The sequence below is a fragment of the Gigantopelta aegis genome, chromosome 4 (assembly GCF_016097555.1).
Source record: "Gigantopelta aegis isolate Gae_Host chromosome 4, Gae_host_genome, whole genome shotgun sequence".
In the NCBI taxonomy this organism is placed as follows: domain Eukaryota; kingdom Metazoa; phylum Mollusca; class Gastropoda; order Neomphalida; family Peltospiridae; genus Gigantopelta; species Gigantopelta aegis.
The window spans coordinates 19,856,498-19,881,105 of NC_054702.1; the positions used below are offsets into that span (position 1 = coordinate 19,856,498).

General features: G+C 35.2%; 1 protein-coding gene across 1 annotated transcript in view; it reads left to right on the forward strand.

Annotated features, from left to right (window-relative positions):
• The window catches only part of LOC121369658 (vacuolar protein sorting-associated protein 13A-like), a 184,805-nt gene that overhangs the window by 15,698 nt on the left and 144,499 nt on the right, over nt 1–24,608 (forward strand). The window contains exons 4-5 of the mRNA XM_041494703.1: nt 22–64; nt 5,791–5,982. Coding sequence (XP_041350637.1) covers nt 22–64; nt 5,791–5,982 — 235 coding nt within the window. The remainder of the gene's footprint in view (nt 1–21; nt 65–5,790; nt 5,983–24,608) is intronic.

Below are 24,608 nucleotides of genomic sequence, written 5' to 3' on the forward strand. Positions count from 1 at the left end.
TTTTTATTCTTATTCTTTCAGGCTCAGCTGGATTTACCCATTGAAGTAAAGGCTGGATATATAGGTATGTTTTATCGCACGAGGAAGAAAGGAAGAAAAGATAAAATTAAAGATAAAGATAAAAGTGAATGGATAGAAGAGTGAATTAATCAATGGGTGCTTGAATACTGAAGGGACAGTTGTTTGTTTAGTAAGATAAGGGTTGTTCAACAAATATTTCGTAAACTAAACTAAAATAATGTAGTGCTATTAAAGCTTATCCCCAGTTACCCACTATCCATGAAATAAAACAGCCGCATCTGTTAAATAGCAACTGGTCTTAAGAGACTACAATATTTTCCAAAATAATTAAATCTATTATATGTATAATGTTCTAAGTAGCTTACTGTCTGATGTTACTGCTTAAAGGATTTGTGATCGTTAAAGTAGACAGTGGATTCATCAGTTTATGTAATACATCTGTTAATAAACCTATATGAGAGTGACCTAATCTGAATGAAAAGCCATTAGCATTTACAATATCTTATGTCTGCACAAGGCAAGTCAAAAAGAAATTTTAATAATATCATGCCTCATCCCATTAGCATATAAAGCGTTATCAATAAATTCATTTGGTATTCCTGTTTACCCAATTATTAAAAAAAAAAATCTTGGCTGGAAGAAGAAGATGAATGTTTACTTAAGAAATTATTGTAAATAAAACTCCACACTAAGCTTCTACAAACTATTGATATTTAAGAATATTGTAATCTTAATAATTGAAGAAGGCCAAACATTGAAACAGTGGTATGTAGCCCAAACTAGATTCTAAACAGACAGATCCTACTTTCAACCCATGAAAATTAACACTAAGTTTAATTAATCTACAAACCTGTAACACATTTGGATAAAGTTACAATTGAGTGAAATATGAGTCTGTGACTTTGAAATGGTGAAATATCCTCTAAAAATAGACTAAAACTAGACTCCATAATTTCATTTTTTAAAATATGAGAAATGCATTTTGTAATATTAAAAACACCAGGATGACCAAAAACACTTCGAATGTATGGAAATTGATAATCTAAACCATAAAATCTAAGTAAAATATGATTTCAGTTATCAAAAATGGCTATAATAGTCAAAAATATGCCTTAGTGTTTACAAACAAGAGTACGTCCCTTTAAGTCCAAGTAGTTTTATACATATGAAAAAAAAAAAATTGATAGTAAAATTAAATTTGAACTGCCTCATTGGATATACAAACACTGCATTCTAAACCAAAAATTTTATTTAGTATGTAATGTTTATTGTTAAAAAATGGTTCTATTAGCTGGAAACATGTTATGTAGCATGAAACATTTTAAAACCTACAAAACCAATAAACGTAACTACATTCATAAACCGAATATCTGATATTACACGTGACATAAGGACATTTATCACCTAGGTGAGTTATTAAACTTACATGATCAAAGGACTTGCTACATTCATATACAGAGTATCCGATTACAGGTGAAATAAGGACATTTATTATCTACATGGTTCAACATAACCAAGTTAATAATAATTATATGAAGAACATGTGTAATAACAAGTGTTGTGATGTAAGTTTGAGAAGCAATGTCATAATATGATGTTGCTTCTCCAGTCCTAGCTCAGACTGTGCAATTTGAAATATGACATCATTCTAGTTGTGGCTGAAACATTTTGAGTTGCGTCTTGTTATTCATAAAGAAAACAACAATAATAATATTAATAATATAGATAATAAAGAAATTATTACACTCCCGTGTGAGTCATACTGATTTTATGAAACTCGTGTCGGGATTCATGTATTACCCTCGCTCTCGCTCGGGCAATACAAAAACCCTGACACTCGTTTCGTAAAATCAGTATGACACAGATGCTTATTTAATTATCTCTATTTATTACCCAGGTGAGTTATTAAACCTACAAGATCAAAGATACTTGTTAGATTCATATACAAAGTATTTGATCACAGGTGAAATAAGGACATTTATCACCTAGGTGAGTTATTAAACCTACAAGATCAAAGATACTTGTTAGATTCATATACAAAGTATTTGATCACAGGTGAAATAAAGACATTTATCACCTAGGTGAGTTATTAAACCTACAAGATCAAAAATACTTGCTATATTCATATATAGAGTATCACTATTACAGTTGAAATAAGGACATCGATTACCTGTGGGAGTTATTAAACCTAAACGATCAAAGATACTTGCTACATTCATATACAGAGTATTAAGATTACAGGTGAAATAAGGACATTTATCACCTAGGTGAGTTAATGTCTCATCTACTTGCATAATTGTAATTATGATGAGCGAGCGGTCTCGTCCAGGGATCAATAGCCGGCTAGAGAGTTCGATGCTGGGAATCTTCGCTGTACAAACAATATTGATTTTCCACCGCCTGTCAATTACCGTGGCTGAGGCACGTGAAGAGTTTGATTCCGACACCTCTTTGAAGGATTAGCAGATGTTTAATACCGCGCTGTAAGCAGGGAAAAGCCTTTACAGCAACGAAAAGCCGTAGCCGGATTTCCTATTGTTGTTTTAGGTGACCAGAGAAATGACCTCATAAGAAACTATGCTGTCTGTGGGGTTCATTTGTTTATTATTGCTTTAATGTTCTTTCTTTGACACTCAGTAAATAGCTGATATATTGTTCATGCTGGGGTATTGTTATAAGTATTTATTGATTGATTGATTAGTTGATTGATTGATTTATTGATTGATTGATCTGTCTATCTGTCCGTCAGTTTATGTGTATATATATGTCTACTTGAACACATGTATGTATACATACACACTAACTTACTCACTTGCTTACACACACACGCACACACACACACACACACACACACACACACACACACACACACACATACAGATACACATACATACACACTAACTTACTTGCTTACACACACACACACACACACATAGACACACACACACACACACATACACACACACTAACTTACTCACTTGCTTACACACACATACACACACACACACACACACATACATACACACTAACTTACTCACTTGCTTACACACACACACACACAGACACACACACTCACACTCACACAGACACACCACAGACACACACACACACAGAGACACACAGAGACACACAGACACACCACATACATACACACACACATACACATACACACACATACACACACACACATAAACACACATACACACACATACATACACACATACATACACACACATATACACACACACACACACAGACACACACACATACACACACACACACACACACACACACACACACACACATACACATACACACACACACATACACACATACACACAGACACACACGCATAAAATCTTTTGGTTTATTATAAAAACAAAACCCTTTCAAAGACGCCTGGTGATGCCTATCCACACACAAACAAAACCCTTTCAAAGACGCCTGGTGATGCCTATCCACACACAAACAAAACCCTTTCAAAGACGCCTGGTGATGCCTATCCACACACAAACAAAACCCTTTCAAAGACGCCTGGTGATGCCTATCCACACACAAACAAAACCCTTTCAAAGACGCCTGGTGATGCCTATCCACACACAAACAAAACCCTTTCAAAGACGCCTGGTGATGCCTATCCACACACAAACAAAACCCTTTCAAAGACGCCTGGTGATGCCTATCCACACACAAACAAAAATAAAAACAGCTACAGCAAAACAAGACCAATACCAACAACAACAGGAGCAACAGTAACAACAAAAACGCCAGCAACAGCAACATCAACAACAATACCATCGCCAACAACGACACCAATACCAACAACAACTATAGCAACACCACCAACAACAACAGCAACAAGAATACTGCCAACAACAGCAACAATGCCAATACCAACACCAACAACAGCAGCAACACCAACAATACCAACAACAACAATAGTAATGCCAACAACAACACCAATACCAACAATAGCAGCAACAACACCAATACCAACACCAACTACAGCAGCAACATCAACAATACCAACATCAACAATACCAACATCAACAATAGCAATGCCAACAACAACACCAATACCAACAACAACCATAGCAACACCACCACCAACAGCAGCAACAACAACACCACCAACAACAACAGCAAGAAGAATACTGCCAACAACAGCAACAATGGCAATACCAACACCAACAACAGCAGCAACACCAACAATATCAACATCAACAATAGCAATGTCAAAACAATAATACCAATACCAACAACAGCAGCAACAACACCAATACCAACAACAACCATAGCAACACCACCAGCAGCAGCAGCAGCAACAACACCACCGATACCAACAGCAACAACAACAATACCAACACCAACAACAGCAGCAACAACACCAGTACCAATACCAACAACAGCAGCAACAACAACACTGCCAACAACAACCATAGCAACAACACCACCACCACCAACAGCAGCAGCAGCAATAACACCACTATCATCAACAATAACAGTAATTATATAAACAACAACTGAGCTTTGATTTGAGTATGACAGTAATTTGTATCATCATAACTGTGGCTGAAACTGCTGAGCAAGCCAGCATTGCTTCGTCATTAAATGTGCGCCGTTTATGGTATTGATTTTTAGAACGAGTCTGCACATTCAGGCAGCGTTTGTACCATGACCACAGCATTCGTCCTGCAAACTAATAAAGCCGTAACATCTTATTTCCGGCCAAGTCCGCTTAATTTTAATTATGCGCATCAGATTGTTTCTTTGACCTGAAGATATAAATGGTTGAAATAATATTAAATTAATTAAGTTGATTGTAAGTGAATTTTTGTCGGTGGTTTCTGTCACAGAAACTTATTAAAAAGAAATATTTGTGAGGTACTCTTCATTGTATTTTTACCATATATCTGTAATTAAAATGTGTCGAGTGCATTGTTAAAGAAAACATTCCTTCCTTTAAATTTCTATTTTAGATTTTATGAAAAAGCATTTGGTTGCAATGAGTATTTAATTTCATGTTGGGGTTGCTTTAAATATTTGATCATTGATCATTCATTCATTCAGTTATTTATTTTTAAAGTATTGTTTTTATTGCCTGAATAATTATTTCATTTCATACTATTGAATAAACAGCCAGTGTTTTTGTTCATTTAAGAATTGACTGCAATGTTATTATGTTTTGGTTTATTTAAGTATGAGCCGAAATTACTGCACAATTCATGCATGTAGCCATCTGTTTATCTACTACTAATATATATATACCTATTTTCTTGTTGAATCATTACAAAATTCCATTTGCTACCAAGTGATAGCATTCAGTGTCACCCATTGGGCTATTTCTCGTTCTAGCCAGTGCATCACGACTGATATAACAAAGGCCATGGTATGTACTATCCTGACTGTGGGATGGTGTATATAAAAGATCCCTTGCTGCTAATCGAAAAGAGTAGCCCATGAAGTGGTGACATGTCTGACTCCATATAACCGTAAATAAAATGTGTTGAATGTGTCGTTAAATAAAACATTTCCTTCCTTCCTTCCATTCAGTGTCACCCAATAGCCTAGCTGAACTTTTGTGAAATTGCAAAAATACAAATTCCATATTTGAGGTAAAAAAACCCCATATGTTTTGTATACGTTAACCTGACCTCTCCCATAAATGCATTCCCCACCCACTTGTACTATCTTTTAACGTTATAGTTTCAGTCAAAAACCTTTTATTTTTTATTTTAAGTTTTTTTTTTTTTTTTTTTATTTTTTTAGGTCACATGAAAATTGACATTCCATGGACGAACCTATTCTCTGCCGATGTGAACGTGTTTCTGGAAGACGTGTACATCTTGGCTGGCCCGGTTACAGACCGGCAGTATGACCCTCAGAGAGAGCGGCTACTACAGAATGCCGTCAAGCGGCAGAAACTAGAGGCCCTCGATAAATCCGCTGTGGAGGCGGCAGGTAGGTGTATACTTTGTCAAAATTGTTAGCTCAGTCAGATGAGTGCTCGCTTGAGGTACTTGTGTCACAGGATCAAACCACCTCGGTGGATCCAATTTAGCTGATTTTTTTTTTTTTTTTTATTCCAACCACTGCACCACAACTGGACAAAGGGCATGGTATGTGCTTTCCTGTCTGTGGAAAAGTGTATATAAAAGATCCCTTTATAAAAAATGTGGCGGGTTTCCTCTAATGACTACGAGTCAGAATTACCACTGTTTGATATCCAATAGCCGATGATTAATTAATCAATGTGCTCCAGTGGTGTCGTTAATCAAAACAAACTTTTTTTGGTCAAAATTGTCCCATATATATTCTTTATTTCTTTTCATACATTAACCTGATCTTAATATAATATTAACCCAACTCAGTCAATCACTGGCATAGCCAGGATTTTATATTGTGGTCTAACCCACTATTTTGGGGGGGCAAACCACCCTATGTACATGTATGTATGTATTATTTTATAACATTTAATACAGTATAATAAAAAAAAAAGATGCAATTGGGGGGTGCATTGCCCCCATGACACCCCCCTCCCCACTGTGCCATTGCACTCAATCTCAATGACTGGTCCAAATGTCTCAATAGTAAAAAAAATGGTAAGAATTTTCCATTGTTTCAGGGTATCAACATACAGTCACATGGCTGTCTCTTCTTGCTTTTTTATTTTTCACTTCTACAGCTGTGACACAATTAAACCAAATTATCTATTAAAAATAGTAAAACCCATCCTTATTTCTCAACAAAATATCAATCATTACCTAAAATCGTTTTGCCAGATTCAGATAAAATGTGTCAATTGTCCTTCAACTTTGCAATTGATGAATTTAGCAGTCCTTATACATTTTTTTTTTTTTTTTTTTTTTTAATTAAAATTTTCATTAATGGATGTTGTTTATCTGGGGGTTTTCATCCATTTTTATATCAAAGTTTTCTTTATTTTTTAGAAATTGTTCTCTTTTTTTTTTTTTTTTTTTTCACAGCATTTGTAACAAATTATGGGATGTTTAATGTGTTTACAGCAAAGAGCTTTTTGCAGCAATACACAAAAGCCCTTGTGTACTAACAAATATCTGAACAAATTAACTATGGGGGTGTTGGTAATGTCTGACATTTAGAGAAATCATAGCCTTTGTTGTTTATTTAGAGAAATCATAGCCTTTGTTTATTTAGAGAAATCATAGCCTTTGTTGTTTATTTTGAGAAATCATAGCCTTTGTTGTTTATTTTGAGAAATCATAGCCTTTGTTGTTTATTTTGAGAAATCATAGCCTTTGTTGCGTATATTGAGAAATCATAGCCTTTGTTGTGTATTTTGAGAAATCATAGCCTTTGTTGTGTATTTTGAGAAATCATAGCCTTTGTTGTTTATTTTGAGAAATCATAGTCTTTCTTGTTTATTTTGAGAAATCATAGTCTTTGTTGTGTATTTTGAGAAATCATAGTCTTTCTTGTTTATTTTGAGAAATCATAGTCTTTGTTGTGTATTTTGAGAAATCATAGTCTTTGTTTATTTAGAGAAATCATAGTCTTTGTTGTTTATTTAGAGAAATCATAGGCTTTGTTGTTTATTTAGAGAAATCATAGTCTTTGTTGTTTATTTAGAGAAATCATAGTCTTTGTTGTGTATTTAGAGAAATCATAGCCTTTGTTGTTTATTTAGAGAAATCATAGTCTTTGTTGTGTATTTAGAGAAATCATAGTCTTTGTTGTTTATTTAGAGAAATCATAGTCTTTGTTGTGTATTTAGAGAAATCATAGTCTTTGTTGTGTATTTAGAGAAATCATAGTCTTTGTTGTGTATTTTGAGAAATCATAGCCTTTGTTGTTTATTTAGAGAAATCATAGTCTTTGTTGTGTATTTAGAGAAATCATAGCCTTTGTTGTGTATTTTGAGAAATCATAGCCTTTGTTGTTTATTTTGAGGGTGGGACATAGCCCAGTGGTAAACACACTCAGCTGATGCACAATCGGTCTTGGGTCGATCCCGTTCATTAGGCCCATTGGTCTATTTTTTGCTCTAGCCAATGCACCACAACTGGTATATCAAAGGCCATGGTATGTGCTATCCAGTCTGTGGGATTGTGCATATAAAGCATCCCTTGCTACTAATGGAAAAATGTTGCCGGTTTGCTTTCTAAGACTATATGACAAAATGACCAAATGTATGACATCCAGTAGCAGATGATTAATAAATCAATGTGCTCTAGTGGTGTCGTAAAACAAAACACACTTTAAGTTTTTGTTGTTTATTTTTTGCATTATTTGCAATCAGAAAACAAAATCTGGGGGGACATCTTTGAGAATTTTCAGCCAAGAAATGACAATCAACAGTTTATTGTACTTTAAAAATTCTGAAAAATTATTGGTAATATTCATTGTGATAAAGGGGTGAGATATACCTCAGTCGGCAGAGCGACTCCTGAGGTGCTTGGGATGAACGATTGAATCCCCTCGGTGGACCCAATCTCTGACCTATGACTGTTAAATAAAAATCCATGGTATGTGTTGTTCTATCTGTTGGGAAGTGCATATTAAATAAAAGATCCCTTGGTGCTAATGGAAAATGTAGTGGGTTTCTTCTGAAGACTGTGTGTGACAATGTTTGACATGCAATAACAAATGATTAATTGATCAATGTGCTTTCATTGTGATAAAAGATAAAAACTCCTCATGAAACTCTCATGGATGTATTGTGGTATACGAACATTTACTGCAGGGCGTCTAGATTATGGTAGCCCCACTTCCATGGCTAATGATATTCAGTGTTGGGCTAGTAAATAACTACTATTGCCATGCCCGACAGCATTTTTGGGTGAAATGTTGCAGTTATGTCTATTTTGTAAATATGAATATCCTGCCAACCCCAACCCACAAATGTTAGTGTTTTTAAGCTCTATCTCCAGGGGACAATATTTCGAAATCTGAGGTAACCGGAAGTCGGTTCACGTGGTTTTTACCTAGGTAACCAATTGTTCGGTTACGTGAATTATATTTGCGTAACCCATGGGTTATCTGATCAGTTACCTCAAAATTATGTTGAAATTATATTTTAAATACATAGTTTTTAGCTGAAACAAAGTTAAAACAAATACAAAAGAAAACATTTTAAAAAAAGAAAAGAAAATGTCTTTAATGCTTGCTAAAGTTAACAATATTATAAAAGAACTGAATATTAGCCCCACTACTGAAACAAAATACAGGGGCATAGAATTACGCACGCCAAAGGCGTGCCCGAGCGGGGGGATTCGGGGGGGCCTCCCTCTGTGAAAATTTTAAAACTCAGGACGCCTGTAGATACATTTTTAAAAATTACAGACAGCCTCGACTTATTCCCGGATTTTGTTTTTGCATTACTTACTGTGCGTAATGAGCGCTACGCCTTTGAAATAGATAAATACTCATTTGTAGGGATTCCTTTTTGCGATTTGCGGTGGCTATGCTACTTTCACTTCATCGATGGTACTTATATACTACAGTGACGTTCCAAATGTGGGTTTTTTAAAGCTCTTTTATGCGATGTTAGTATTGTTCAATTTTTGTGACATTTTTGGATTCCTGTTTACGTTAAAACTGTTTTTAACATATGTAAAATTATAGCCAATCCAATAGTATGTCTACAAGCGGTCCGAGCACATTTCTTTAAAAATGTTTTAAAACTGTAGACTGGTCGCAAGTTACAACTGTTGCAATATAACATTGTTTACTGGTTTGCTGCGCATCAAGTATCTAAAAATCAGTCTAAAACATTTGTCGGAATACCAGTAGTATGTCTGCATGAATAAACTTCCTGTAATCGTGAAGATTGCAAGTTTTAATTTCTGAACGTTTACAGATCATGACGTAACCGATTTGCGGTTCGCGTAAATTTAATTTTGCGTAACCAGCACGCGAACAGAACAGCGGTTCGCATGAAATATTGTGCCCTGTATCTCCCTCTTTAGGTGACATATCTGATTCTTACTATTATTTAGTAAAATTGTATTAACTTAAAAGTAAAGTTAGGCTAGTGAAAAAAAAAATCACTGATGCCATGGCTAGTGGATTTTATAAATATTCTAGAATTCCTGTACTGGTAGTCAATTCCAGCCTATAGTCAGCTTTCCAGAATGTGTATACAAGACAGCATATCCAGCTTTCTGGATTGTGTATCCAAGACAACATAAGTAAACCTCTTGCAGATATAAACATGATATGCCACAAGAAATCAGTCATTGATGTGTTGAAGCAACCCAGAAGCACTGGCTAATTAATCAAGACAAACATGTTAAAGAAGGAAGGCAAAGGTTTGTGTTCTGGCTGAATTTCCAAAAGGCGACAAATCAAATCAATATGGCTACCAAACCTAATATGATATGGTCTCTTAATACTCTGTACATATTTAATGTTTGTGTTCCATATTTAGTCAAAATGAAAAACGAGAGGAATGTTTAATTATTCTTCATCCTCCAGTTTTTTATGGTTCTTGCGATACTTATTTTAGAGTGTTGGGAAAAACCTACTGCCACCACATAGACTACTCCTTTCAATTAGCAGCAAGGTATCTTTGGACCTTCCCACAGCACATACAATGGCCTTTGGAATATAACAGTTGTAGAGGACTAGTTGGAAGGAGAAATTAAAGTTTATTTTGTTTATCGACACCACTAGAGCACATTGATTTATTAATCATCAGCTATATTGGATGTCAAACATTTGGTTATTTTGAGGAAACCTGCCACATTTTTTATATGCACCATCCCAAAGACAAGTTAATACATACTATGGCCTTTGAAATACCAGTTGTGGTGCACTGGCTGGAATGAGAAATGGCCCAGTGGGCCCACCAATGAGGATTGATTCTAGACCAACCACACATCAAGTGAATGCTTTACCACAGAAATAACCCAGTGAATCCAACAAGGTGAATTGAATTGGCCACCTTTTGCATCTTTGATTCCTTGCATAATAAAACTTTAAAGTCTAGACTCATTGTTTTTAATAAAGTCTTCCCCATACAAATAGCTTATAGTTAGTCTGAAGACTGCTAAAGTTATGTGTCTGGGATTTAAAGTTTCAATAGCACATACATAAAGTTAAAGTCTGAAGATGTCACTAAAGTCAGGTATCTAGTCACAGCAGTTATAAATCTGAAGACTTTACTGAAGCCATGTGTCTGGGTTTAAAATTTCAATAGCACAGACAATGCAGTTATAAATCTGCAGACTTTACTGAAGTCTTGTGTCTGGGCTTTACAATTTCAATAGCACAGTCAATGCAGTTATAAATCTGAAGACTACTGAAGTCTTGTGTCTGGGCTTTACAATTTCAATAGCACAGACAATGCCGTTATAAATCTGGAGACTTTACTGAAGTCTTGTGTCTGGGTTTAAAATTTCAATAGCACAGTCAATGCAGTTATAAATCTGAAGACTTTACTGAAGTCTTGTGTCTGGGCTTTACAATTTCAATAGCACAGACAATGCAGTTATAAATCTGGCGACTTTACTGAAGCCATGTGTCTGGGTTTAAAATTTCAATAGCACAGACAATGCAGTTATAAATCTGGAGACTTTACTGAAGTCATGTGTCTGCGTTTAAAATTTCAATAGCACAGACAATGCAGTTATAAATCTGGAGACTTTATTGAAGTCTTGTGTCTGGGCTTTACAATTTCAATAGCACAGACAATGCAGTTATAAATCTGAAGACTTTACTGAAGCCATGTGTCTGGGTTTAAAATTTCAATAGCACAGACAATGCAGTTATAAATCTGAAGACTTTACTGAAGCCATGTGTCTGGGTTTAAAATTTCAATAGCACAGACAATGCAGTTATAAATCTGGAGACTTTACTGAAGTCATGTGTCTGCGTTTAAAATTTCAATAGCACAGACAATGCAGTTATAAATCTGGAGACTTTATTGAAGTCTTGTGTCTGGGCTTTACAATTTCAATAGCACAGACAATGCAGTTATAAATCTGAAGACTTTACTGAAGCCATGTGTCTGGGTTTAAAATTTCAATAGCACAGACAGTGCAGTTATAAATCTGGAGACTTTACTGAAGCCATGTGTCTGGGTTTAAAATTTCAATAGCACAGACAATACAGTTATAAATCTGGAGACTTTACTGAAGCCATGTGTCTGGGTTTAAAATTTCAATAGCACAGACAATGCAGTTATAAATCTTGAGGCATTTGGGGTGGGACGTAGCTCAGTGGTACAGGGCTATTTCTCATTCCAGCCAGTGTTCCACAACTGGTGTTACAAAGGCTGTGGTATGTACTATCCTGTCTGTGGCATGGTGCATATAAAAGAACCCTTGCTGCTAATCGAAAAGAGTAGCCCATGAAATTGCGACAGCGGGCTTTCTCTCTCAATATCTGTGTGGTCTATAATCATATGTCCGACACCATATAACCGTAAATAAAATGTGTTGAGTGTGTTGTTGAATAAGACATTTCCTTCCTTGAGACTTTTTTAAAGTTTTGTGTTTAGCTCATATTCATAAACATTCTCATTAGAGGTGCTTGCATCGCAGGATCGACCATCTCGATGGATCCATTCAACTAATTGTTTTTTTTCTCATTCCAACCAGTGCACCACAAATGAACAAAGGCTGTGGTATGTGCTTTCCTGTCTGTGGGAAAGTGTATATAAAATATCCCTTACTGCATCAGAAAAAATGTAGCAGGTTTCCTCTGATGACTGTGTCAGAATTACAAAATGTTTGACATCCAATAGGTGATAATTAATTAATCAATGTACTCCAGTGATTTAGTTTTTTCTCTCATTCCAACCAGTGCACCACAACTGGATGACGGTTGTGGTATGTGCTTTCTTGTCTGTGGGAAAATGAATATAAAAGATCCCTTACTGCATCAGGAAAAATGTAGTAGGTTTTCTCTGATGACTGTCAGAATTACAGAATGTTTGATATCCAATAGCCGATGATTAATTAATCAATGTGCTCCAGTGGTGTCGTTAAACAAAACAAGCTTTAACTCTGCCATGTCATTAAACAAACATTCCTATCCTTGCTTTAATTGTATTTCATGCAGCTGTGACTAGTTCTTCCCGTTAGCCGTTTCATTGAAAATTTGCTTCCAGCAAGATGTTTCCGAAAGAATGTAATCAAATTAATACAGCTGCAGTTAGTCTGTAATACAGCACGGACAGCTAATCTTTCGAGAGTGGCTTCACTTCTTATCAGTCAGATGCTGGGCAGTGTATGGTTTGGCTATGTCATATTCAAGTCATGTAGTCCATTTGCAGCCCCCTGCTGTTCAGCTTTGTTTTATGGTAGCGAGAAAATGTGATGGCACATTATTCAGCCCGATATGATAGCACAATTACCAAGCCGATAATTTGAGTCTGCTTGTTCTGCGATTCTCATGGGTCATTATGGTGTTTGGCTATTGTAATATTCTTGCTGCATAGTTTTTACATTGGCAGAGTGGCTTTTGAAAAAAATGGATGTTAGAGGCTTAAGAAAAAATAGAATGTGAAATACAAGAGCATCTGGTATGACAACCATCTGTCTGTAGAAGACACTTAAGTTGTGGTTTTGGTGTGGGTGGGATTTAACTTAATCAGTAGAACACCTGTCTGAGGTGTTTGGGTTGTAGGATCAAACTCCCTTGGTGGTCACAGTGATTTTTTCTCTACTCCCAGCCAATGCTGATGATAACCATTAAAACTATAACTCATGAGTTTATTAACACTGTAGTTATTTGTATTTCACCTTTTTTAGTAAAAAAGAAAGAAATGTTTTATTTGATGACACACTCAACACATTTTATTTACGGTTATATGGCGTCGGACATATGGTTAAGGACCACACAGAGTTTGAGAGGAAACCCGCTGTCACCACTTCATAGGCTACTCTTTCCGATTAGCAGCAAGGGATCTTTTATTTGCGCTTCCTACAGGCAGGATAGCACAAACCATGGCCTTTATTGAACCAGTTATGGATCACTGGTCGGTGCAAGTGGTTTACACCTACCCATTGAGCCTTGCAGAACACTTCACTCAGGGTTTGGAGTCAGTATCTGGATTAAAAATCCCATGCCTCGACTGGGATCCTAACCCAGTACCTACCAGCCTATTGACCGATGGTTTAAGCATGTCGCCACCGAGGCCGGTCCTTTTTTCAGTAAATGTTATAATGTGGTAAGGGTGATATTTATGTTTCTTACACACCCATTAGTGAGATCATCATTCGTTATTTTTTATAACACATACTGATAACACATAATTATATGTGTGATAACAGTTTAAAGACATATCACTGGCTGCTACTAGGTGATGACTAGGTCACCACTATTATACTAAACAAGCGTGATAGAAATAGATTGCTTGTAACATATAAGTTAACCTGAAACTGATTTGTCTGTGACTCATTTATAAGTTAACTGCAAGCACTAAGGCCATAAATAGGTTTTAGTTGGAAAAGACATTTAAATTTATTTTAAATCTGCTTTTTGAGGATATTTAAGAAATAGAATACTATATTCATATCTGTTAGATACCATTTATCTTACAACTCATTGATTAAAAACTATCCAACTCACTTTTGCTCGTTAGGTATGTTTTAAAACAACTTGTTCTAAGATAGTGTTTAATGACCATTCATATAGTTTTATCTGCTTAAAAGTTATAGCTGTTTTCCATGTGTTCAGTTTTTGATGCAGCAATAGCATGGAAATGGAACATAAAAAATGGATGCTTAGCACATTGTTCAATAAAAAAAGAATTCTGCATCCGTTTTCAAAATTGTGCACTTATGCACTCATGTTGCACCAGAAACTGAGTACATGCAAAATGGCCCTTATACGGTCACCACAAATTTTTCCAGTTATGTTAGAGTAAACATTTTTGTTTGAAGTTTGGTCTTCTGGATAAGTCTTCTTTTATGTCTAACCATAACAATTCTGTCGAGGTTTTGACATATCTAATCTTGACAAGAGCACTTAGGAAGAAACCTGGAATTGATTTCAATGTAGGGGAATCAATATTTTACAGAGGATAATGGATCTTAGCTCAGCAGTTGTCAAGTAGACGAAGGTTCGGTGAGTGTAGGTAGGCTCTGTACAGAGCTTCTGAAATACAGGACTCTTTGAAGAGTTTTTGTTTTGTTTTTGTTTTTGTTTTTGTTGGGGGTTTTCTTGTTCGTTTTTTTGTGGGGGTTTTTGTATTTGGTTTTGTTTTGTACAGAGCTTCTGAAATACAGGACTCTTTGAAGAGTTTTGGTTTTGTTTTTGGTTTTGTTGTTGTTTTTGTTGGGGGTTTTCTTTGGTTTTTTGTGGGGGTATTTTGTATTTTGTTTTGTTTTGTTTTTGTTTGGTTAATGACACCACTAGAGCACATTGATTTTTTAATCATCTGCTACTGAATGTCAAACATTTGTTAATTCTAACATATAAAAAACAAGTGGTGAAAGTCATCAAATGTAATAAATATAAATAATAAATAAATAAATAAATAAATAGTAAATAAATAAAACAAATAAAACAAATAAATAAAAATTATAGTTCTAAAAACAATCATTTCATTTAAAAATTGCTATTCAGAGAAATAAAACTATCTGAATTAGAGTTGAAATTACAAATAAATATCATACACAATAATTTTAAAGAATTTATGTACAGAATATTTATAACTGTTCTTAATGTATTTACAACCAGACTACAATACAATCAGTCCATTTTAACACAATATTTAATTGCCTTATAATTTGAAAACAGAGACCACAATATGATCAGTTAATTTTTTGCAGAATATTTAAATATCCTTAATGTGTTTACAACCAGACCACAATACGATCAGTGAATTTTTTGCAGAATATTTAAATATCCTTAATGTGTTTACAACCAGACCACAATACGATCAGTTAATTTTTTGCAGAATATTTAAATATCCTTGATGTGTTTACAACCAGACCACAATACGATCAGTTAATTTTTTGCAGAATATTTAAATATCCTTGATGTGTTTACAACCAGACCACAATACGATCAGTTAATTTTTTACAGAATATTTAAATATCCTTCATGTGTTTACAACCAGACCACAATACGATCAGTTAATTTTTTACAGAATATTTAAATATCCTTAATGTGTTTACAACCAGACCACAATATAAAGTGTGTTTTGTTTAACACCACCACCAAAGCACAGTGATTTATAAATCTTTGGCTATTGAATGTCAAACATTTGGTCACCACAATGCAGACCTTCACCAGTGAAACACTTAATATTCAAATTCCTCGTGGGAAAGCACTCTGGACACAGGTACTTATTTACATTATTTACTTACCTACTACTCCTTAGAAAAGTTGAAAGTTGATTTTTGTTTAACAACACCACTAGAGTACATTCTGTATTACTCATCGACCATGAAGTGGCGACAGCAGGTTTCCTCCGTCAATATCTGAGTGGTCCTTAACTATATGTCAGACACCATATAACCATAACTAAAATGTGTCGAGTGTGTCGTTAAATAGAACATTTCTTTCTTTCTTTCTTATTCATCGGCTACTGAATGTAAAACATTTGGTAATTTTGACATATAGTCTTAGAGAGGAAACCAACTACACTTTACCATTAGTAGCAAGGGATCTTTTATACACACTATCCCACAGACATGATAGCACTTACCACGACCTTAGTTGTAGTGTACTGGCTGGAATGAGAAATAGCACTGATGGGGATCGATTCCAGTACTTCTTAGAAATATGCAAATGACAACTGCTATGTTTTGTCTCGTTTAGTAGTAATAGAAAATAAATAACAGTCAGTGTAACATCAATTAAATAAAATAACATCAAATTGTAAATAGTAATACAAAAATAAATAACATTCAATAAATATATAACAGGAAAGGAAAGAAATGTTTTATTTAATGATGTACTCAACACATTTTATTTACGGTTATTTGGCGTCAGACATATGGTTTAGGACCACACAGATATTGAGAGAGGAAACCCGCTGTCATCACTTCATGGACTATTCTTTTCGATTAGCAGCAAGGGTTCTTTTATATGCACCATCCCACAGACAGGGTAGTACATACCACAGCCTTTGATATACCAGTCGTGGTGCACTGGCTGAAGCGAAAAATATAACAGGAAGTAAATAAACAATGCTAAGTAAATTAATAACATTAAATTGCAAATGGCAAATAAAATACCATGTGTCTATTTGTAGTAGCTGGATAATAAATAACATCAAGTAAATAACAAAATCAAGTAAATAAATGTCAAACTGCAAATGACAGTAAAAATTAATAGTTTGACAGTTTGTAAGTCTAGTGAATAAGATACATTTATTAGATTGACATTTTGTAAGTCTAGTGAACAAGAGACATTCATTAGATTGACACTTTGTAAGTCTAGTGAACAAGAGACATTCATTAGATTGACACTTTGTAAGTCTAGTGAACAAGAGACATTCATTAGATTGACACTTTGTAAGTCTAGTGAACAAGAGACATTCATTAGATTGACACTTTGTAAGTCTAGTGAACAAGAGACATTCATTAGATTAACACTTTGTAAGTCTAGTAAATAAGAGACATTTATTAGATTGACACTTTGTAAGTCTAGTAAATAAGATACATTTATTAGATTGACACTTTGTAAGTCTAGTAAATAAGATACATTTATTAGATTGACACTTTGTAAGTCTAGTAAATAAGAGACATTCATTAGATTAACACTTTGTAAGTCTAGTAAATAAGAGACATTTATTAGATTGACACTTTGTAAGTCTAGTAAATAAGAGACATTTATTAGATTGACACTTTGTAAGTCTAGTAAATAAGATACATTTATTAGATTATACTTGGGACCTGGTGGCTTCATCAGCTTGTAAACAGCTTGTAAACGTAGATCAAACTCCCGAGAGACAAACTGCCATTTACTGGCTATTTCACATTCATTCATTTCAACTTATTTTCGTGCTTATATCCAATTAAGGTTCAAGCACACTGTCCTGGGCACACACCTCAGCTATCTGGGCTGTCTGTCCAGGACAGTAGGTTAATTGTTAGTTGGTTAGTAGTTAGTGAGAGAGAGAAGAGGGTGTAGTGGCCTTACACCTACCCATTGAGCCCTTAAGAACTCGCTCTGGGTTGGAGCCGGTACCGGGCTGCGAACCTGTACCTACCAGCCTGTAGTCCGATGGCTTAACCAATACGCCACCGAGGCCGGTGCTATTTCACACTGAACTCAGTTCCATTACCGTATATCGCTGTGTATTAGCTGACTCCATGCATTAGCCGACCCCCTAGTTTCACCCTCCAAATCGGCTTTAAAATTATAGACCTTGTATATAAGCCGACCCCCCCCCTCCCCCCCCCTATATAAAACTAACCAAGTCAGATGTCTGTGTGGTCTACAAAATGACAAAGTACATCTGCTTTCAAACGTCATTTGTCACAGCAAACTTATCCGGAAGCAGTAGCCGATTTCTATTTATAGAAACGGTGTCCGGTTAATTTATTTCTCGTAAAATATAAGTACCAAGATAGTGAAATATACCTAAACATTCTTGATTGCAGCCACACATTAAAAACACAGTGACTGTTTGCATTGTTGATTGTGCTAATCGGCCTTTTCATTACTAGTCGGCTATACCCTACCATACCCAACCACCCATGTCGATTAATCCCAAGCCGACAAACAAAACAAATGAAGCTGGAACAATTAACGCGTTCACTGATTTAGTAAGCAGTTTTGTAATGACACGTGACCTGCGAAGTTTTCCGAAATTGTTTTGATCGGTCACCATTTATTGTTGTTTAAACAGATAAATATTACTAAATAACTTTTAAAGACCAACATTTATTAAAGATGAACATATATATACAATTTTAATATCTTTTATTTGTAATAGCTTGTGTTAAAATGCAATAATTAAACCTTTATGAAAGCGGAAATGCAGAGCATAATAATGACAATAGATCGAGTCGAGCCGTGACGTCACTATTCTAACTTTACATTTCCAATAAAATGTTGACTCCTTAGATAAGCCGACCCCAGCCTTTGACTTGATAATTTTTGTATCAAAAAGTCGGCTAATACACAGCGATATACGGTATAACTGTGTACAGTAGGATTTAAATACTGTGTTCAGGAGGGCAAGTGCTCCCAATCAATTTGGTATACATCTTAATGAATCAGTCTTGCAAGTGCTCAACATCCTAAACATGCTAAAGATGGGTTCTGTATTCAAGAGTACCGGTAGGTCAGCTTTGCCTACAACAGTGCTCGAAATATTAACCTGCGAAAAGTAAACAGGAGTCCTTTTTTTTTTTTTTGACCTATCAGATGAAATAAAATTTTACCTGCTACCTCTAACCCCTACCCTAAATAGAAATTGCAAGTTATATTTCAAGCGGTAGAATTGTGTATGATTATCTCATCTGCTATTTAGCTATATTTTGTTATATTGTAATTCCATACTGCTGTAAAATATATGCCAGAAGTCCACATTTTTCACACACCATTCCAAACCCATCTTTTATCTGTTGATGTCCTTTTTCCAGCAGGCCATATATTTTTTTTTGTATTAGCAGACGATATTTTTGTGGATGTGGGTAATTTTTGACATGCTTCCATCAGAGAACTGTTTAAGCATGCCTTTCATGGGCACAACCTCTAAATTTGCCAGAGTTCTGTCCATGACGGGGCCATATTTTTGTGTACGCCTGCTATTTAAACCCCCCCCCCCCAGAAAACCCCCTAAACAAATGGTTATTTAGCTAAAAATCACACGGACAGACTTCAGTTACCCAAGGATTTTGAAATACTGTCCTCTGATGAGATAAAAATTCCATTGCCATCACACAGTGATATTACTCATTTTCAATTAGCAGTCATATATATGCACAAACCCCAGCCTTTGTTATACCAGTTGTAAACAAGCTGTGGACAGCTAATCTTAATAAGCATATTAATTAGTGCATGAACACAGCTGATAATGCAGGGCTGGACGTAGCCCAGTGGTAAAGTGCTCGCTTGATGCATGGTTTGTTTAGGATCAATCCCCGTCGCTGGCCCCATTGGGCTATTTCTTGTTCCAGCCAGTGTAACAAAGGCTGTGGTATGTACTATCCTGTCTGTGGGATGGTGCATATAAAATATCCCTTGCTGCTAATCGAAAAAGAGTAGTACACAGTGGGTTTCCTCTCTCTATATCTGTGTGGTCCTTAGCCATATGTCTGACACTATATAACCATAAATAAAAATGTGTTAAAGGAAGGAAGGAAATGTTTTATTTAACGATGCACTCAACACTTTTTATTTATGGTTATATGGCGTCGGACAATCCTAGACCGACCACACATCAAGGAAATGCTTTACCACTGGGCTATGTCCTGCCCCAAAAATGTGTTGAGTGCATTGATAAATAAAACATTTCCTTCCTTCCTGATAATGCATTACAAACAAGTGCAAATTAAATATCCGTAACTGGTTTTAAATGGGAGGAGCCTATGTGATGACAACAGGCTCCTCTGAAATCAATCAATCAATCAACCATTTGATGCATGCTCACATCCACTGAATGTTCAAGCTCATCCATCTTGGGTACATCCTATGAATTTCCCGGCCAATGTGTACAAGACAGGAGATTGGGTTTCCTTTTTCAATGTAAACCAATGTAAAGGGACGGGACATAATAGGTAATGCACTCACTTGAAGTGTGGTCTGTGTGAGATCGATCCCCGTCAGTGGGCCCATTGGGCTATTTTTCATTCCAGCCAGTACACCATGACTGGTATATCAAAGGCTGTGGTATGTGCTATCCTGTCTGAGGGATGGTGCATATAAAAGATCCCTTGCTACTAATGGAAAAATGTAGCAGGTTTCCTCTCTAAGACTACATATATATGTCAAAATTACCAAACGTTTGACATCCAGTAGATGATGATTAATGAATCGATGTGGTCTAGTGGTGTCGTTAAACAAAACAAACTTAACCTTTAACTTTGACCTGATATATTAAACACGAAACGGCTGTAGTTTAACGTGCTGAGTATGTATGATTAAATCTTAGTGGACATTTATTAAACACGAAACAGCTGTAGTTTAACATGTGCTGAGTATGTGTGGTTAAATCTTAGTGGACATTTATTAAACACGAAACAGCTGTAGTTTAACATGTGCTGAGTATGTGTGGTTAAATCTTAGTGGACATTTATTAAACACGAAACAGCTGTAGTTTAACATGTGCTGAGTATGTGTGGTTAAATCTTAGTGGACATTTATTAAACACGAAACAGCTGTAGTTTAACATGTGCTGAGTATGTGTGGTTAAATCTTAGTGGACATATATTAAACACGAAACAGCTGTAGTTTAACATGTGCTGAGTATGTGTGGTTAAATCTTAGTGGACATTTATTAAACACGAAACAGCTGTAGTTTAACATGTGCTGAGTATGTGTGGTTAAAGTGGACATTATTATACACGAAACAGCTGTAGTTTACATGTGCTGAGTATGTGTCATTAAAGTGGACATTTATGAAACGAAACAGCTGTAGTTTAACATGTGCTGAGTATGTGTGGTTAAATCTTAGTGGACATTTATTAAACACGAAACAGCTGTAGTTTAACATGTGCTGAGTATGTGTGGTTAAATCTTAGTGGACATTTATTAAACACGAAACAGCTGTAGTTTAACATGTGCTGAGTATGTGTGGTTAAATCTTAGTGGACATTTATTAAACACGAAACAGCTGTAGTTTAACATGTGCTGAGTATGTGTGGTTAAATCTTAGTGGACATTTATTAAACACGAAACACTATAGTTTAAATGTGCAGTATGTGTGGTTAAATCTTAGTGGACATTTATTAAACACGAAACAGCTGTAGTTTAACATGTGCTGAGTATGTGTGGTTAAATCTTAGTGGACATTTATGAAACACGAAACAGCTGTAGTTTAACATGTGCTGAGTATGTGTGGTTAAATCTTAGTGGACATTTATTCTCTGATTGGATTTTGTCACCATTTCAATCAGTGCCCCATGATTGGTATATCGGAGTATGTGATGTTCTGTCTGTGGGAACGTGCATAAATGATCGATTGCAGCTAAAGGGAAAATGTAGCAGGTCTTTTCAAAGACAAGGTGTGAGAATTATCAAATTATCCAATAGCCATTGATCAATAAATCAGTGTACAGAAACATTTTCTGCATCATTAATTTTTTATTTGTTTTGTTTAATGACACCACTAGAGCACATTGATTTATTAATCATCGGCTATTGGATGTCAAACATATGGTCAATGTGACACAGTCATACTCATAGAGAGGAAACCCGTTAAATTTTTTCCATTAGTAGCAAGGAATCTTTTATATGCACCATGCCACAGACAAGATAGCACATACCACTGACGGGGATTGATCCTAGACCAACCGCACATCAGGCATGCACTTTACCTCTGGGCTACGTCCCACCCCCTGCATTATTAAATAATCATTCATTTCTATTCCATTTACTGACAACCCAAAGTAGTGCTATGAGAATCGACATTTTAAGACAGATAGTAATTAAAGAAAGAAAGAAATGTTTTATTTAACGATGCATTCAACACATTTTATTTACAGATATATGGCATCAGACATATGGTTAAGGACCACACAGATTTTGAGAGAGAAACCCACTGTCGCCACTTCATGGACAACTCTTTTTCGATTAGCAGCAAGGGATCTTTTATTTGCACCATCCCATGGACAGAATAACACATACCACAGTCTTTGATATATCAGTCGTGGTGCAGTGGTTTGAGCGACAAATAAGACTAATTATGACACAGTGAAAAATAGCAGAACAGAAACTACAGTCATACAGACCATTCTATTTATACATCAGACAAATACAGTCAAATTCCGTCACATCATTCCTATATAGCTTTAGGAACCAAAGCCACAATGTAATGCAACATGAAAGCTTTTGGTGTCCCATGGGCAAAACACAGACTTGATGTAATGTGACACTATTGTGCGGTAAACTGTTCAGCATTGATTTTTTTCTTATAGCCATGTCCGGATTCGTTTTCTGGTTGAATGGTCAAACTCACTGTCTCATTTACTTATTGTCAAGTAGATTCTTGAATTACTTCAGACTAACGTAATGATGGCTGCATCTCATCATTTCCAAATTCATGACATTATCGTTTATCAGTTCTTACAATATTGTGTGGGCATTTTAGGCTGAAATTTACAATTTTAAAATTCATGCTATATATGGTTTATTCATTGTACCAAACATCATTTATTTATTCTTGCATTATTGTGTGGGCATTTCGGGCTGAAACTTATCATTTCAAAATTCATGGCATTATTGTTTATCAGTTCTTACAATATTGTGTGGGCATTTCGGGCTGAAACTTATCATTTCAAAATTCATGACATTATTGTTATTAAAGGTACCAGACATTATCAATTATCAATTCTTACAACATTGTGTGGGTATTTTGAGCTGAAACTTATCATTTCCATATTCATGTTTATTACAGTTATATATGATTTATTCATTATTAAAGGTACCAGACATTATTGTTTATACCCCACTTCCAATCTCATTGTCATGGTTTCTTTTGTTAAAAGTGTAGGTGTATTCACCGATAACCTACACTTTTCCCCCAAAAGTGTGGGTGTATTACAATAACTACACCTGTATTAAAACAAAACAAAAGAAACAAAAATTATGAATAATGCAATGAACTTTTATTGTCATAACTTACATTGAAATCCAGAAGGTATTTCCGTTGTTTCTCTTATATTTGATGAGCACGTGTTCACATTTGGAGAAACGCATGACTGCGTGATCGTTACTAAACTTCCGTCACATTCTCACTTGCGATGTTCGGTTGCAACACATTGTCTTTTAAATCCTTTAACACTTAACTAAAGTCTTTAGATATCCATATGAATGTAGACAAATTTTCCCCTTGTGGTACACGTCCAGCTGCCATAACCTGTATTATTCAACACTGTGTGTTAGACGTGTTTGCGGGAATTAGTTGCATAACTGTCTCCAAAAACATTTCTCCTCCTGCAGTTAGAAGTTAAAATCATCTTGATTGTCGAAATTAAAAGAACAAGGTATAGTTATGGTCAATACAGAACAGCAATGAATAGATATAAAGCAATTATAACGGTAAAGAAAGATATTTATGTAAATGATGAAATCTATAAATTGTCAACAGCTGCTGGTAAACAAAATAATAAAGCATTCTGGTCCCATTTAAGACGCATGCGATCGAAACAAAATATAAACATTCCAGTATCACAAGATAAATGGTTTACACATTTTACAACATTATTCAAAGAAATTGATGATGATAATGACATGGTTTATAATGATGATAAAGTTCATTCTATTAATAGTACAGGACAAAAGTTAGATGATATTATGACAGGTTATACTGCCTCAATAACAAGATGTGAGATTGAATCTTCTATTAATTCATTGAAAATGGGTAAAGCAGCAGGGTTTGATAATCTGATTGGGGAAATGTTTATTTTTGTCAAAGATTATTTTTATGAATATATGATAAAATTATTTAATAAATTTTTTAATAGTGGTGTATTCCC